General features: G+C 36.3%; 1 protein-coding gene across 1 annotated transcript; it reads right to left on the bottom strand.

The window, feature by feature from the left end:
* Positions 1–3,457: 3,457 nt before the first annotated feature.
* pex2 (peroxisomal biogenesis factor 2) lies at positions 3,458–11,748 on the bottom strand. The gene is made up of 2 exons (XM_059524716.1): positions 11,632–11,748; positions 3,458–5,385 (listed from the first exon to the last, which is right to left on the bottom strand). Exons 1-2 carry the CDS (start codon positions 11,633–11,635, stop codon positions 4,451–4,453), a joined length of 939 nt encoding a protein of 312 aa, XP_059380699.1. The 5' UTR covers positions 11,636–11,748; the 3' UTR covers positions 3,458–4,450.
* Positions 11,749–17,120: the final 5,372 nt, after the last annotated feature.

Genomic DNA, 17,120 nt, shown 5'->3' with positions numbered 1-17,120 from the left:
TGTCGCTCATTCTCTCTTTAAGCCACTCTAGTCCAGCACAACCAATGAACGGAGGGCCTGTGGAGGCACACAGGTATTGGCTTTTCCTTCCAGGCATGTAGTCTGTCTTTGTAGTTCTCCACAGGAGTCAGCGAGGCTATCACTTACCGTGCCAAACTCATTCCCTCCACCTCAGACGTTACTAGAAGATAATGTCAGTGCAAGACTTGCATTCATTAGCATCGGCCTGGAATTGAGAGGCTCCGTGAGAAAGAGCGGGAAGACATGGCGTTCAGCTTGTCCATTAAAAAAGGGTTTCTTCAACTATAGGCACTTTCATGTCCCAAGGAATGATTTTTATAAAAAAAGTTTTATCTTGAAAACCCTGCCATGCTTCATTCATTTTTGCTAGTTTTCAAATGCCTTTTATGTTTCAGCATCATATATATATATATATATATATACATACACACACATTCGTACATACATACATACATACATACATACAATGCTATTAAAATGATTGCTAGAAAATCATTAGGAAAATTATTTTGTGTAATTTCAAATTAAAATGATTGCTAGAAAATCATTAGGAAAATTATTTTGTGTTATTTCAAATTAAAATGTAAAAAAGAAGGAATGTCTCCGCTAACAGTGAACATTTTCAGAGCTTTCTATAAGGGTTCTCTGAAAGGTGTGATCAAACATTCTTACATTCTTAACATTAATACAATGTTTGTTCAAAGTTTTCTTAATAATGTTCTAAAACATTAACACAAAAATTAGTGATTAATCGCATCCAAAATAATAGTTTTTGTTTACATGCTTATGTATGTTTGCTATGTTTATTTATTATGTATGAATACACACACATACAGTATATTTTTTGAAAATATTTACATGTACATACATTTATATATTTATATTATTATATTTTAAACTATTTATAAATATATTTAATATACAAACAGCATATTTTCTTCAGTATATACATGCATGTGTTTGTATTTATATATACATAATAAATATACACAGTACATGCTCATTTATTATGTAAACAAAAACTTTTATTTTGGATGTGATTAATCAGGATTAATTGTTTGACAGCACTAATAAAAATTCTATTTATACATCATTCATGGAACATTTTAGTTGGATGTTTTGTCTATTCATTTTTATTAAATGTTACTATTTGTTTCAGAACATTGGAAAAAAACATTTCCTTAATGTTTGCAAAATGATCAAATGGAATGTCCCCAAATGTTTATATATAACCAAATAAAACGTTTTTAAAACATTAAAAAAACTGTTTGCAAAACATTCTCAGAACATGTTTTTGTTAGTATTGTTTAAAAGTATGTTTTAAGGAAGCTCAATTTTTCATAGTGCATATAAGACCAAAAGTGCCTATAGTTGAAGAAAACACTTTCTGTGCAGACTTTAAGGTAATATATCAATGTATAGTAAATCAACGCAATTATGTATTTCATAAGTATGCTGCAGCCTGCAACATGTTTAAAAGTTTGACTGAAGTGAGAAACTGGGTCAATTACGGCAAGAGATACAGATGGCTGTTTGTTCCACTGGTCAAAAGTGAACCATTTATGTTGAGAAATCAGTGGGTGTCAGGAAATATATCTTTTTTTGTCTCATTGATTCCCCACATTCCTGGTTTAGAGTGCAAATAGCCTTCCAACAGTGAAGAAACACAGATAATTGGCCACCGTTGACAAGTTTGTCCAGTAGCTGTGTTAGATTTGCTTTTTAACCATGAACATTTAGTTAGGGGTCTAGAGCAACACATGGCAGTGAACTGCTTGAAGTATTTTATCTCAATGTTTTATTTGTTTTTAATGACTTTTGCCTTGCCCAGACAAGCACACACAAAACAAAGGATCAAGAATGTGTCTATTGTAATGAGCAGTATCACTTATCAAAGTGTGAATCTGGCCTTGTCCACTGTAACACCCAACATGTATGTAAAAAAAAAAAAAAAAGAGTAAATGGTGTCAAAGTCTACAGATTTTACTGCTGATTGGAGACAGTGCAACCCTGAATGTAAATGAGATTTGGAGATGAAGTGCAAAATGAGGGCTGACTCTTCAGATGATAAAATTATAAAAATTCTTTGCATGTAACTCACAATGATGTGTTTAAAGCTTTGCTAAATATTATATACAAAAATATATAGCTGTCTGTATCTTCCTTTATTTTGAAACTTTAAATTAATGCTAACCATTAAACAAGTTACTATCAATTAGAGCTGAAACAACGAATCGATTTAATCGATTAAAATCGATTATTAAAATAGTTGTCAACTAATTTAGTCATCGATTCGTTGCTAAATAACTTTTATTTGCCGTAAGCGGCTCATTTCGTGCATATTTCAAATCCGCGGTGACCAAAGTGTGGCAGTAATGAGCCACCGGAGGTTTTACTCAGCCAGTACAGCAGGAGAAGTAGCGAATAGCCAATAGCTGGCCTCGTTTTATGTCACGTGCTTCCCGAACAGCGTCTCTGCAGCATTCAGCAGGATGTGGGAGTACTTTACTTTGAGCCTTCAAAAAAGAAGAGTAACCTGTAAACTCTGCACTACTGAACTGTTTAAGGGGACGTTCACATATCGCGTCTTTTGCGCGCTCAAGTTCGTTATTTCCAACACCGCACCGCATCGAGTTAAAACATTTCAACTTTTCAGAATGCAGCAAGCGCACCGCGGGTCATGTGACAAAAACTAACCAATCAGCTTCATCCTTTCCCGTAACAACGTTAAAAGCTCAGTCAAGATGAAAGGAACAGCTGATCATAGTTGTATATGGATTTCCATTTTGAAATAAATTTAGTAGCAGAGCTACTGCAAGCGATTTTTTGAGCTGCAAATCCATTTATCCTTTGCTGAAATTTCCTTGTCTTCATGGAGAGAGCACGTCATGGTTGCTTAGCAAAGGCAGAAGCCTCAGGGGCGCTTCTGCCCGAGCGCTTTGGAAAGAAGGAGAAAGCGGCGCGCCTAGCGTTTTCCACGCGTTTTTAGGCGCGATATGTGAACGGCCCCTAAGACTTTAATTTGTGCAGATTCTCCAGTACAATGTTGTTTGCAAATGTTTAGTCGTAAAAGCTGATAACATTGCTTTTTAACAGTTAACATTTAAAGCTTTACAAACATGTTCTGTAATCAGTTTGTCGTTTACCAGTTCATAATTCAGTCGTGCAGCCTAATTATGACTGAATGAGAGAGATAAATGTTTAAAGATATTTGAAATGCACTTTTTTTCTAAGTATTCACTGCTCTTTTTCACACAGCAGGTTTTTTGTGTGTGTCCAATTTTTTTTTCTGGACAACCTTCTGATGGATTTTACTTTAAATTGTGAGTTCCATTCAGGTTTCATGCCATTGGCACTTTTTTAAAATAGCATTTTAATATGCATGAATGTCAGTATATTTAACTTAAAGTTCAAATAAATCAGTTTAAATGTGTGGAAATGTGCGTCATAATTTTATTAATTTAGACCAACAAGCTATTTTTTTCAGTGTATCTTTTGAACATGGTTAACCTGGTAAACAAGTAAACTCGGATAGTTCTGCATATAGTGAGAGCTACACTTAATAACGTCAATGAACCCTAATCAGTGCAGACCGGTATGCCATGTTTCCAATTTTCAGTTCTTTGTCATGGTGAACTTGAGAGCAACGATTACAAAAAATAACAAAATCTTGCAAACCACTAAGACCCCTCGTGCCCAGAGAAGTGACTGATTGCCTTCACAATGGGCAATTAAAGCAATGTGGTCTAGGGGGAAAAAAAAAAACTGAAGTGTGAGTTTCCAGCAGGTCTGAGTCCATTTGGAAGTGTTTGGCCTGAGGCATGGCTCACTGGAGAGAGTTAACAGCAGAATAAATACCCATCTTTGCAGTCATTATTAGGCTTAGAGCATAATATGCCCGAAACTTGCATCGGTCCTGCTATGGTTTGTTACGGGTGTTACTGGTGTATTAAGAAGGGCCATGGAGATTATGATGGGATGTCTGTCAATCTGCATCCAACCCAACTACCCCCTGGTGCTATCATGGCCTCTCCTTGATCTTGTGCAAATCTCGCCCTTCATAGGGGATGAGGGGAATTGGATCGTGCAGGCAGTTGAGCAAAGGCTTGTTTTGATGTTTATTCATTTGCTCAGTGCTCAATCCAAGAATGCAGAAAAGTGGACCTCTGATACACAGTTTCTATCAAACTTTAATGAGGCTGAATAAATTAGCTACACAAATGATGTTGTTTTAGAATTTTACATTATTAACTTTGTCTCTTTGTACAAAATTCTGCATATTTCATGGCAACAAATGCTCTCGTTTCAGAAGGGGGCACATGCTTTAATCAACAAATCTCTGTGAAAGACTGAAATGTTCAACTTGGTCTTAAGTTCTCCTTGAGTATGCGTACCCCAAGTCAATCAGAAGGTTGTTTGAGGCAAAGTCTCAACTCTGATGCAACTCTGTTCCTACATGAAGCCTGACTGGCTCTATCGTTCCAGTCTGGATGCCACATTTGGGGCAGGTAAAGCAGATGTCAGCGATCATGTGGCTCTTGAGGCAGTAGTAGCAGAACACGTGTTTACAGCCGGCTGAATGGGGCATTGTGGGCCACTCCCCGCAGACGGCGCACTCGGTAAAGTGGGTCTCCTCCGAACCTTCCGTTCCTCTCAGGTCCTTCAGAGGGGAGAACAGAGCAGTGACACTGGCCTTCAGCTTCCACATGTTTATGAGAGGCATCAGGAAGATGAGGAACTCGGCAAAGCCATGCCACAACAGCTCCCGGTTCAAGAACTGGAAGTTGATGTCTCGTGGTCCCTGGGGTCCCCTGAAGACAGGCTGCACACCCAGCAACCTTTCGGTAATTGTTGGATAGGTTCCTCTTTGGAGGAACAGTAGGAAGTTGACCAGGCTGGCCAAATTGGTAAGGGCAGTCAAGATCCTAAGTATCTTACGAGCCTTCTGTGCATTGGATTCTGCAGGGTGGTTGAGGAACAAGCTATGGGAACGTTCTCTTAGCCACTTTTCGCCGACCGTCAGCAGAGCGAACCAGAACTTCTGTGGCCGGCTCATGGGCAGGTACTTATGGCCCGGGATAAGAGCATTCTTGTACCGGATATTGAGCAGTGATTGGCCCACGGTGGCACTGTTAGAGTAGACGGTGAACCTCCACAGAAGGAGCTGGAGAAGGGCCTTGAGTTCTGGTTCAACAGGGGTTAAGAGACCAGGCTTGAAATGCTGGAAACATTGGGTGAACTGTGACCAAACAAGCTGTTCCAGTGCACCATCCAGTTCAAAAGCATCCAGCTGACTGATTCTCAAAACCCGAGATATAGGGCTTGGGCTGGCCTTGGCGAAAGGCTTGTCACCTCCAGCTCCAGCTACAAGCAGAAGAAGCAAATGGTTATGCATTTTTGCATTTGAGCTGAAATCACTTTTCACATGTAAAACCCGTCCTAAATTCCCTTTTAGCTGTGCAGGGCAGAGGCACAGGAGGTCTTACGCTGTTCCCTCTCGAGATTCAGTCTGAGGACAAATCACATCACAGGAGATTATCCCAACAGCATAGGCTTGGAAAGGCAGTAAACATCCGCTATGTGGAACTACTTTACTTTGACGGCTTTTTATAAGGGATCTAAGAACTGTGACGTTTGGCAATTTTTCATGGAATGCGTTTGTATCGGGCTGAGTTTATCTCTTTAAACGTGATGGTTAAAAAAAGAGAGCCAGGAGCTGCGGTGACCACCTCTCAGCTTAGGACTGGATTTGGACAATATCTGAAATAAATTGGCTTATGAAAATTGCAGAAAGCATCTCCAAATCTTTAAGGAAAGTCTTTTTTCAATACTTCAGGTTCATATGTGCTTAAAAACTTCACCCATTTAAGAATGAAACTTAAATGGACAATAAAAAAGGATGCAAGATGTTCATGAATCGGTTGAAAAATTATCTGCTTTAAACATGTTGGAAACTGAAGTTACGCTCATTGTATAATCAGTCAAAACATCCCCTTTTAGGCTGCAGATTAGGTTTTGTACATGTCAAGGTTTACAGACCAGTTCAATAGTTTCTCAGCTAAGGAAAAAATCCTTCACTGCATGGAAGTACTTGGCCAGGTGAGACAAATCATTGCGGCAGGCCACTCTGGGGATACGGCTTTTCCATATTCTCATCATAGGCTTTTATTGAGCAGTTTACAAGTTATGAATGAATATGTTTTATTTGAGAACATAATATTGACAGCAACCTATCAATAGTAATGTGACTATTGTCAAGGGCCTGTCAATAGTAATGTAATTATGATTTAGAGGATCACACAGATGTTAGCTCCGGCAAGTAACATCTCTTATAGGACTGCTATCAATATCAGGATTACTATTGACATGTTCTCTCAGACTCAAAACACTTGCCAAATATATAATAACTAGACACTTTTGTCAATGTGCCCTGCCTATAAAAATTAAGCATTTGAAAGTACAGGGCTTTAACTGGAAAGCTGAAAATCCATGCGTCTTATGTAATCGGCCAAATTCGTAATCAATGGCTGTGTTTACCTCTATTGTAATCAGAAGACCTGGCCTACACGGAGCGCAATGATTCATACACGTTTACAGTGCCACTACAGTGGACTCAGTGACAAATAGCCAATGAAAACACGGCCTAGCTGAAACAATAGTATTCTGCATAAACAACTGGAAACAATAAGTATACTGATTTTCTCATTAGCTATATATTTCAACTATATGACCGCTCTGTTATTTATAACCCTACTGCAATTTACAGTTGAATTTTCTAGGAAATGGAGCCCATCTTCAGGCTGCAAAATGGATGGGGAACACGCATATAAGGTTATATCAGCCAAGTCAAGGTCCTGACAAGCAGCCTTAAATGACAAATGCCTGACACCGGCACAGGCTATAAAACATGTTCTCCTGAGGCAGCCCACTGGAGGCTCAGGCTTGCAGTTCTGCAACTGATAAGCTGGGTCACAGAGTCACCTTGGGCTTAGCATTACAAGGCGGCAGGCCATGATATTCCTGCAGCCACTGGACAATTTGGAATCTGGAGATTTTTAGGAAGCCTGTGGTTACGTGACCTTGCTTTTGACATTTTATCAGCTTTTGCATCTTTGGGGCAAATCAGAGAAGACCTTACTTCTGTTTATTTAAACAACAACAACACACATATATATATATATATATATATATATATATATATATTTTTTTTTTTTTTTTTTTTTTTTGCTATATTATATTTATATATTATGTTATATTATATTATTATATTTATACATGTATATCATGTTACATAAGTTTTGGGTCAGTAAGATTTTTAATTTTTTTCTGAAAAGTCAAAACACAGTAGATAGTAATACTGTGAAATATTACTACAATTTGCAACAACTGTTTCTATTTTAATATATTTTTTAAAAAAAACAATCTTCTGTGATGAAAACACAGAATTTTCGGCATCATTACTCCAGTCTTCAGTGTCACATAATCCTTCAGAAATCAGTCTAATATGCTGATTTGGTACTCAAAATTATTTTAATTTTTTTTGTTATTATTATCAATATTGAAAAGATTTTTGTTGATTTCATATTTTTTTTTAAACCATAATACATTGCCTACAGTATTCTTTGATGAATAAAAAGCTAAAGAACAGCATTTTAAATTTTAAATGTATTTTATGTAAATTATGATCAATATAATGCGTCCTCGATAAAATTAATAATTCTTAAAAAAAAACTTTTTTTTTTACTGACCCCAAACATTCAAAAAGCATATTACATTATATTTGATGAATAAAATTATACAGTATAAAACTAAAATATATGTATTTGCCAAATATTTCAGTGCCTCTTATAAAAAATGAAATCACATACCAGAGGGGTTTTATTATCCTTTGCTTAAACATGTCACTTTGTTTTTCCAGTGGCAGACGAGGTGTCACTCAGTCAAAAAATCCTGTCTTAAACTTTGCTTGCTTTAATCATTTGAGTGATTAAGGTTACAGAGCTTCAGCACCCTTTTCATCTGGCAGAAGAATTAGCAAGTCTGCTTGTTTTGCATTCAACTGTTAACTCTGTCCCAGAAGTATCTGAATATTATTATGAACACTGATGGGTCTGTCAGTTTCTGAATTTTAAAGGTGATGTCATCCTGAAATGGGATTAGGACTGCTAAAATACCCATCCTGTAACCGTTCTAATTGTTCTATGTCTGTATCATAAAATATGAATGTCCTCAAAAGCACTTGGGGTTCAAGGTCTGGTCCGAATGTCTCATCAAACTGCCCCATTTCTCTAATTACCAATGAATCACAAGAGCCCCGGTCTAACAAAACTTAACGTCTGAGAAATAGCAGCTAGGTCTGACACAAAGATATAGTTTGCTAAATCTTGTTTGCACAAAATGTAAATTATTCAAAAGAATTAATTGATTTTGTAAGTATGAAGGTGGAAGATTTAAAGCCTTAAGTACAGAGTTAGGCAGAAAAAAAAACTGCTTAAAAACACATGAAACATTTAAAGGCTGAGGCAGCAGGAATGACTGAAGAGAACAGTTAATAAATGAGAAATTTGTGAAGATGCATATTAAGGTGTACAGTAGGGCTGCAACTAACGACTATTTTAATAGTCGACTAGTCACCGACTATTGAAACGATTAGTCGACTAATCGAATAATTATAATTTTTTTCTAAAATTTAGCATGAGATTGCTTTAATTCTGTGGAAAATGAAAGTAAACACAAGAAAGAAGGGGGTACTTCAATGAAAAATGCATATTTTATTGAACTTTGCTGCTGATAGGCCGATTCATACTAAAAGTAAATAAAAATGCCCTGTCTAAAACCAATTAGGCACAGCGCTCGGTCAGTATAGACATAAATTGATAAATAAAGAAACTCTATCATTTTTATAAAGGACAGGCACATTTGTTTTATAAGAAAAAATAAATTAAAATCAAGTAAACATTTTCTTCCTGTAAACCAGGGGCAGGCACATTAGCAGCAATAAAACAGTAAACAAAAATATTAAGTGCATTTTGTGAGATACATTCAGTGGTCAATCTGTTGCAAAAGAACTTTACAACTCGTCTCAACATTATGAAATCTAACGGTTTTAAAATAAGCTTTCAGAGTCGTCTGAATTTAAGTTGTAAACATGGACTGTGTGATACTACCTGGACACAAACCTGTCATGGTGGACAGACCAAGTTTAAAATCAACATGAGGCTCAGGCTATGTCGTTCAGTTTATTCATATTAAGGAAAGTCAGCATATCACATGGTCTCGTGTGAGACTTGCGCTCTTCTGGGAGCAGATATTATCCTATCATAACAAACAATATATCAATGGAAAGATTATGTATTCAGCTTTCAGATGATGTATAAATCTCAATTTAAAAAAAAATACACATAAGACTGGTTTTGTGATCCAGGGTCACAAATGTACAATGTACATCCAAAACAAAACGTATTGGCTTCCATGTTATTTAAATCTGACCGAGGCGAGTCAAACTCCGGTTTCATTCAACTGTCCGACGTGCTTTCTCTTTAAATGTTCATGCATCACCGAGGTGCTGCCGTGATACGCAAGGACTGCTTTGCAAACCATGCAGGTAATCTTTTTATTCGCCGTATCCAGGCTAAAATGCTCCCAAACTTTAGATGTTTTGGTACGCGCAGCTGCTGCGTTGGACGCCGCCATTTCTGTATGTTATCGCTCAGCAGAGAAGCTAATGCGCATGTGCGACTCTCGGCAGAGATTGTAATGAAGAGAGATGCCTCACTCGGTCGGAAAAAACATGTCTGGCGACAACTTCGACAATGAAATTCATTGTCGACTATTTCTATTATCGATTTTTGTCGACAACGTCGACGAATCGTTACAGCCCTAGTGTACAGAGGGCAGTCAGGCTTTGCTGTGTCCACATAAAGGATCTCTGCTTCAATAAATTTGTCTTGTAATTTTTCATCACCTTTAGGAGATGATGTATTTGCATAAAACAGCATTTCATCTTTTTATGATAACCATTTTCTTCTATTTAAAAAAAAGCCGATTAGAAGCAGCTACAGTAAATACACCATCCTTATTCCATGACACCACATAACAAACCACTGCCCTTAAAATCATGTTTATGTACGAGAATTGTTTTTCTTCTCACCCTCATCCAGATTTGGCTTAGCAAGGGCATGTAATGTAATAATAAAAGCCTCCCCTGTTTATATGAAGCAGCAGCTTGGTAAACATTTTACCCACAAATAGAAGAAAGACTCCAAGCTCAGTTTCAAACACAGCTGCAAAACGACCCAACAATATAGTCTGCTTTTTACATTTGAATCCATTTAAATGCAACACTGGCAAAAAATCTATAACTTTTTGACCTGGACTGAGATCATACTGCAACCTGACATTAACTCCATTCATTATGTTAAGTTAGAGCTCAATAAAATCCACAGCAATCAACTGTCCTAATTCTGTACAATGACGGCATTTCTGATCACTCTAAACCTTAATGCAGAAATTTACACTTTAAAGTCAGTAAAAACACATCCAATAATGGACTGTGTTTATATGACTGAATTTCTCATATTGATTTTTCACAGGTGTTTTGCATAGTGATGTGTTTTGGGGTTGAAGGAAATGCCTGTAAACTTAATGAAAATTGAACCAGTAAATGTCTGCTAGGACATTTTCCGTTTTTCTACAGATTTATTTATTTTTTGTTATGATGCTTTAATGGTTGCACTTTATTTTATAGTAAGTACGTGCACTTGCGTGTATTTACAGTGTACTTAGGCCTACCTAAGAAAGTACTGGTAATATAGGGTAACTACATGGGTCAAGATTAGGTTCATGGTAAGTAACTAGTTATTACCTAGTTACCTAGTTTGACATGACAGTGGTAGCTACTGCCATGTAACCAGTTTAATCAGTTACCTTGATTTTGTAAAATAAATAAATACATAAAATAAACAAAACGTCATGCCTCCATGCTTTGACAAGCTAATGTTTGTTATTTTATGATGGTCTAACAGGTGTGCACATAGACCTGAATGGGACAAAGTGGTGAAAATGAACAAATTAATAACAAAGTAAACAACTATCCCAACTCTGACAAGTCCAAAAATAATGAAATGGAAAGACCAAAGGATCTGAGAGCTTGTGCTTTGTGTAGCTGATATATAATGATCTAAAAACGTGATCAATTATTATATCCTAACAATACATCATAAAGTTGACAAATATATTATCATTATCACAGTTGGTAATACATTAAAAAATAAACATATTTTATATTGTTACTGTATTATTATTATTATAAATATTCTTATTTACGTAAAACATAAACGTGATGAGATCTACTGCAACCTGGTTAATAACAATAATGCTATTGCTAATATAAACAATAAAATATTAATATATTAGTTTCATGTCGACCACCAACATTGAATTCGTGTATTATTATGCGTTGATAACACGCACAAATCTAATGTTAGACTGACTTGGGAAGAAACGACGCTCTGTCCTGCACAAAACTGAATGCAACTTGATACAGAATGTTTTCTCACAATGTTTGGCTAACTGAGATTTGACAAGAGCAAATAAATGTAGTATAATTACCCATGATAAGACTGAAAGTCCACGATCGGACTCGGTCGGAACTGAGACGCTTTTCTTCCTTTTTCCGGGTTATCTCGGTTAACCCCTCCTTGAAGCAGATGAGCCAATAGCAAATTGTATTTTCTCTGCACCCCTGATCACATGCATCCAATCGCAATAACTGAATCGCATCGCTCTGTGCGTGTGGGAGAGGCGTTGCTTCAGGCATTGTGGCGTCTGCCAATAAACCTCCCAATCAAAATCGATAGCGCTGTTCTACAGCAAGTTTTAACCAATCGCTATCAAGCAGGGGCGGGCTCTAATGAGCAGCACGCGTTCAAGGACGGAGGTTGTTTGTAAATTGTAACAGAGGGATAAGGAGAGAAAATAAGTTAAACGCTCACGGCGTATAAATGAGTAAAGCATTTGCTTCAGTTTTACATTTTGTTTTCCTTGAAAAACATTGTGTAAAATGTGCAACTGTTCTGTTAAATGCTCTCCGCACCTGCACAGTTCACGTATCATCAGCTAAGAAATTACGTCAGTTATATATAGTGTGTATGTGTTTGTTTACAATTGGAGATACATTTGGTATTTCATAAAGTTAAGAATAAAAAAAACTGCTCATTAACATAAATTATTTCCAGCATCTTATTGAAAACATATTCAATTTTAATAATTCAGTGCTTCTTCACACGTTACTTCCTGTTCTTCTTTGTTTTTGTCCTTGAGCCATTGTTTGTCAGCTCTGTTATGGGCAAATTAGGCAATGTGTGAAATAACAATAAACCATAAAAGGAAACACATTTCTTGTATCCTTAGACAAACAGTCCTTACATTGCAACATTTGGATCTGAGATAATATTTCACCTATGCATACCTTTAAAAAAAAAATTGTCTTCACAGAATTGTCTGCTTGGAGCAAATATTTTTCATCTGAAAATGTATTCAATATCAGTATGTATACAATATCCTGTAAAAAAAAAAAAAGAAAAAAAAAAGAAAAGAAAACGAGTTCTGTACTAGACTAACTGAGACTTGTCATGGCACTATACTGTTGTTGTTCTCTCGTTGGTCTGATTGCTTCTGTTCTCATTTAGGATTAAAGTGTCTGCTAAATGATTAAATGTAAATGTAAATGTAACTCTTTTGTCAGCATTGTTACTCTACCTTAGTGCCAGAGTTTGACGGTAACAGGATTGACAGTAGGCTATGTTATATATGTATGTGTAGCAAATAAGGACAGCTGGGCTTTTCCCAGAAGAGACACATTAAGATTACTAATAATTTCTGCTATAATAGGGACAACATGATCTGTAGCTCTCTAGGTGAACATTGGCATTACCTTCTTCAATATGCACTAACTGCTATTTAGTATGTGCGCCGCTAATAGATATTTTAATAATTCATCAGTATGTATTGTAAATTATTCACCTCCCGGTATGGTCACTGGTGCAGTTGAACCTAACCTAGTTTAAAGCCATTCATCCTGACAGAAGTAAGATTGATCATTTAGGTTAAACGTAGGTGGGTTATAATGTGTCATGTAACAAATAACATGCATTTGGCTAATATTTAGTCTAAAGTCAATATAAGCTGTTATCACTGCAAATGGCCCCTAAAATTCAGACAACATTAAACGCCACTCAGTTTACAGAGGAGTTCATTAGCTAGACCACACAATATTGATGCTGGGGTAGCATATGAACTTCATTTCTATCCATCTATGTTTTCAAGAATCAGCAGAATTAGATTGAAGACTGCATCTCTGATGTCCCAGAGGCATATTATGCTGATGTCCCCTGACTGCAGTAACCATTGTTCTAATGTACATAATTGGCAATTGAATAGATTCAGAGCATTAAAAGCTGCTTATTTGCCTCTTGCAATGTAAAGAATGCTTCAAACTTGGTAATATGAGCTCCAAGTGCACTGATTGAATGGTTGCAATATATAACTAGATTTATTAACCCTTTTTGTAGGTTTGTAATTGTTTTGAAATAATGGGCTTTTTAAGTACGGGTGCTTATTGCTATCACTTTATGCATAGACATGATTAAAAGGAATGTTCCAAACAGTTTGAAATGCAGTATGTGTGCGTGTGTGTTTTTAATGGTTTCAGCTATATCTACTTGTAATATGTGAACTTATTACCATGTTGTTGTGTTTTATCAGCATGCAACATAAGCCTAATCAACCCCAGCAACCTTGTGATAAGCTTAGCTTATGGCCAAAAGGTCTCCAACCTGGAGCAGATGTTCCAAAGCTTATATCAAAGCTCAAGCTAAAGTGTTGGTTTAGACAGATTGGATTTGCAGCGGTGTGGAGGGGTTGGAGATGTTGGCTTTGTGATTTCGGCAGGATTTGGACCATCAGCGGACATGCCTGGAGGAGGACAGTAGCTGTCTGCGAGCTAAGATCCAGGAGCTGAAAAGCGACTTTAGACCCCTCACATAAGTGATCCATCGTGCTCAACACATGCTTGGCCTGGATGTGAGTCACATGCCTATATTCCCTTGCCTCGCTCGCTCACTCACTCACTCGCTCACATGCTCTCCATTTTCTCCCTCACCCCAAAGTCATGGGACAGTCCCTCATTCATTTTTCAAAACTCATTTTCCGCCCTTGAGCTCAGGATTTTTAATTCTGCCTTCACCTTGACTGGTGGCCTTTGGGCATGAGGGATCAACGGAGCTGGGCTTTGATCCAGCACGCCGGCATGGGACTCATTTCCAGCTCTGCCACACTGACGCGACTCAGTGGGTTCGACTTGACCTCGTGGCTCCTCTGGGCCCCTCCGGCCGCAGTCGATGAGACCCGGCTCCATGCTGAACACCTCCAATACCTCGCTCTAATCAAACCGCGCTGCTCTCCGCCGCCCTGCCTTTGATCTGCATAATATGCCTCCTCCTCCTCTTCATCTCCCTCCTCCGTTTATCACATCATGTGTGAATGCAGAACATCAGTGAAAGGTTGTAGAAGGTTAGTATAAATGTTCACTTACAGCAGGCCTGGTGAAAATGGGTTGAAGGTCTTTTTACGGATTGCAGACACCAGGAAAAGAAAAATGCAAATAGCAAAATGCAACTAACTAGATGCTTGTACATATTTAGCAGATAAAAATGTTTAATGTTTATATTTTAATTTTAACTGGCAGACAAAAGATAGATTTTTTGGTAATGTTTTTAGTAATGTTAACACAATATATAGAAAAATTATTATGATATAACTATAGTATAATTCATTCATTTTAATACTACAACTACTATTACTACTAATTTAGTTAAATTATTATTAAAAGAAAATGAAATGTAATTTCATAATTTATGTTTTATTCATTCATTTATTTCAGTGTGTATATTATTTATTTATTTACTTTCATTAATTTAATCTAATATTTGTGACCCTGGACCACAAAACCAAGCATATAGCATGGGTCTTTTTTAGCAATAACCAAAAATAAATTGTATGGGTCAAAATAATTTTAGTTTTATGCCAAATTTCACTAGGATATTAAGTAAAGATCATGTTCCATGAAGATATTTTAATTTGGAACTTTGACCTTTTGACTTCTTTGACCAAAGTTTCTTAAGGTTTTCTCAATATTTAGAAATCTTTTTTCTGGCCTCAAGATTCCAGATTTTTTCAAATAGTTGTAACAAATACATCAATGGAAAGCTTTTATTTATCCAGCTTTCGTAACAAGCATAAATCTCTATTTAAAAAAACTGACCCTTATGACTAGTTTTGTGGTCCACAGTCACATTTATTATTATTTCAATTTAATAAATTAATACATTTATATAGGTTTATTGTATTATTATTATTATATTTTATTATATTTGAGTGTAATTTTTACATTTATTTAAATTATATGAATTCTTTATTTTTTTCAATGTTTGTTTTTATTTATTTTCATTTTTAAAATATTTATTATTACTTAAATGTAACATATTTTCATTGTTTATTTTTGTTCTATTTAAATGTAACATTTTTTACATTTATTTTAATTGTTATTAAGTTTTTATCAATATGTACATTTAAGCACATTTTTATTTATTTATTTACATTTAATACATTTTAATTTATTTAATGTATTATTTATTATTATTAGAAGCAGTAGTATTATTTATTCATAATTTTAGACATTTAGATTTATTTAAACTATATTAATAATGAAATTTATGTTTTATATATATATATATATATATATATATATATATATATATATATATATATATATATATATATATATATATATATATAGTTTTTATTTATTTATATTCATTCATAAATATTTAATTGATTATTTAAATTAATTAACTTTTATTCTAATTTAATTTTCATTTGATAATTTTTGTGTTTGTCTTGATGTCCAATATAAATTCTGCTACCTGAAAAAAAAAAAAAACACACGGGAACTGCTGATCCAAAATGCCTTTGCTGTGTAGGGTTTTGTTCTTGACAGGTTCGCCATGGTCTCCTGTGTACAATGTGCCCATGCCAAGATCCTGCTGCTGTATCTTTAGCTGTGACAAGTCGGCCTCTGCGCCAGCTGTGCCCATGGGGCGTCATCGGTCGTAACAAGAGTCAGCGCAACCCCATTGTGGTGTTAGAGGATAATAACACTCTGCTCCCTTTTGTCAGTGTGTTTTGCTGGATGATAAACACAGGGGAGGAAGGACCAGCAGAGGAGCTCTGGCTCAAAGAGGTGAGTTTGTGAAATCACAGCACAGAAGAAGGTGCAGTTCCCTGATGTGTGCACTGATTGAAGCTCCTCCAGGCAACAGCTGCAGCAAACCCAAGCCCTTCGAGCAGCATCGGCAGGAGTGATGACTAGCTGCTTGAGGAAGGGTCACTCAGGTCCCTATCGGAGGTTATGTTAATTTGGTTGTTAATGACTTCCTTTTTGAGTGATTATTGATCAGCTTCATTACCATATTCCCCTGTAATGTTATGTCACTAGGGTAAAGCTCTACATAATGAATGCTCCGTTTGATTTCTCAAATAATGAACTAATTAGACTAATTAAAATCAATAGAGGTGCCAATACAAGGTTAGGCATCAGACGGTGGTCTCTATCTGTGCTTTGCCTGAGTCACCATTTCAGTTTAAAGGACCTAATGCTGATTTATGGGCTCTTGATGGTCATTAGTTAGAATAAATTGCACCGAGGAGCCAAGACAGCATTATTCAAGTACAGGATACTAAGTGCATTGTAAGGTCAGCAATAAGGGCAAACCTACATATGTAGTTGAATGGCCTTGTAAACCTTTGTTAATATATCAGGTCAGAATGGCGTTGGACAGCATCGCCTATCTTTGCACGCGGAGATTAGCTGCGCTAGTACAGACACTACACTGAATGAGATTCAAATAGGGGCATATTATAAAGGTGTTCTTTGATTTTTATCGAGGCAGCCGTGTTGGCAATTATTAAAGACCTTCTTGAAGCAAGGTCACAAACAATATGTTGTGATTGCATCAGACTGAGCAACGGCTTATTGCTCT

This window comes from Carassius carassius, chromosome 35, assembly GCF_963082965.1.
Source record: "Carassius carassius chromosome 35, fCarCar2.1, whole genome shotgun sequence".
Taxonomy (NCBI): domain Eukaryota; kingdom Metazoa; phylum Chordata; class Actinopteri; order Cypriniformes; family Cyprinidae; genus Carassius; species Carassius carassius.
Note: the sequence above shows the minus strand (reverse complement) of the source record. Positions and strands in the feature narration are given on the sequence as shown.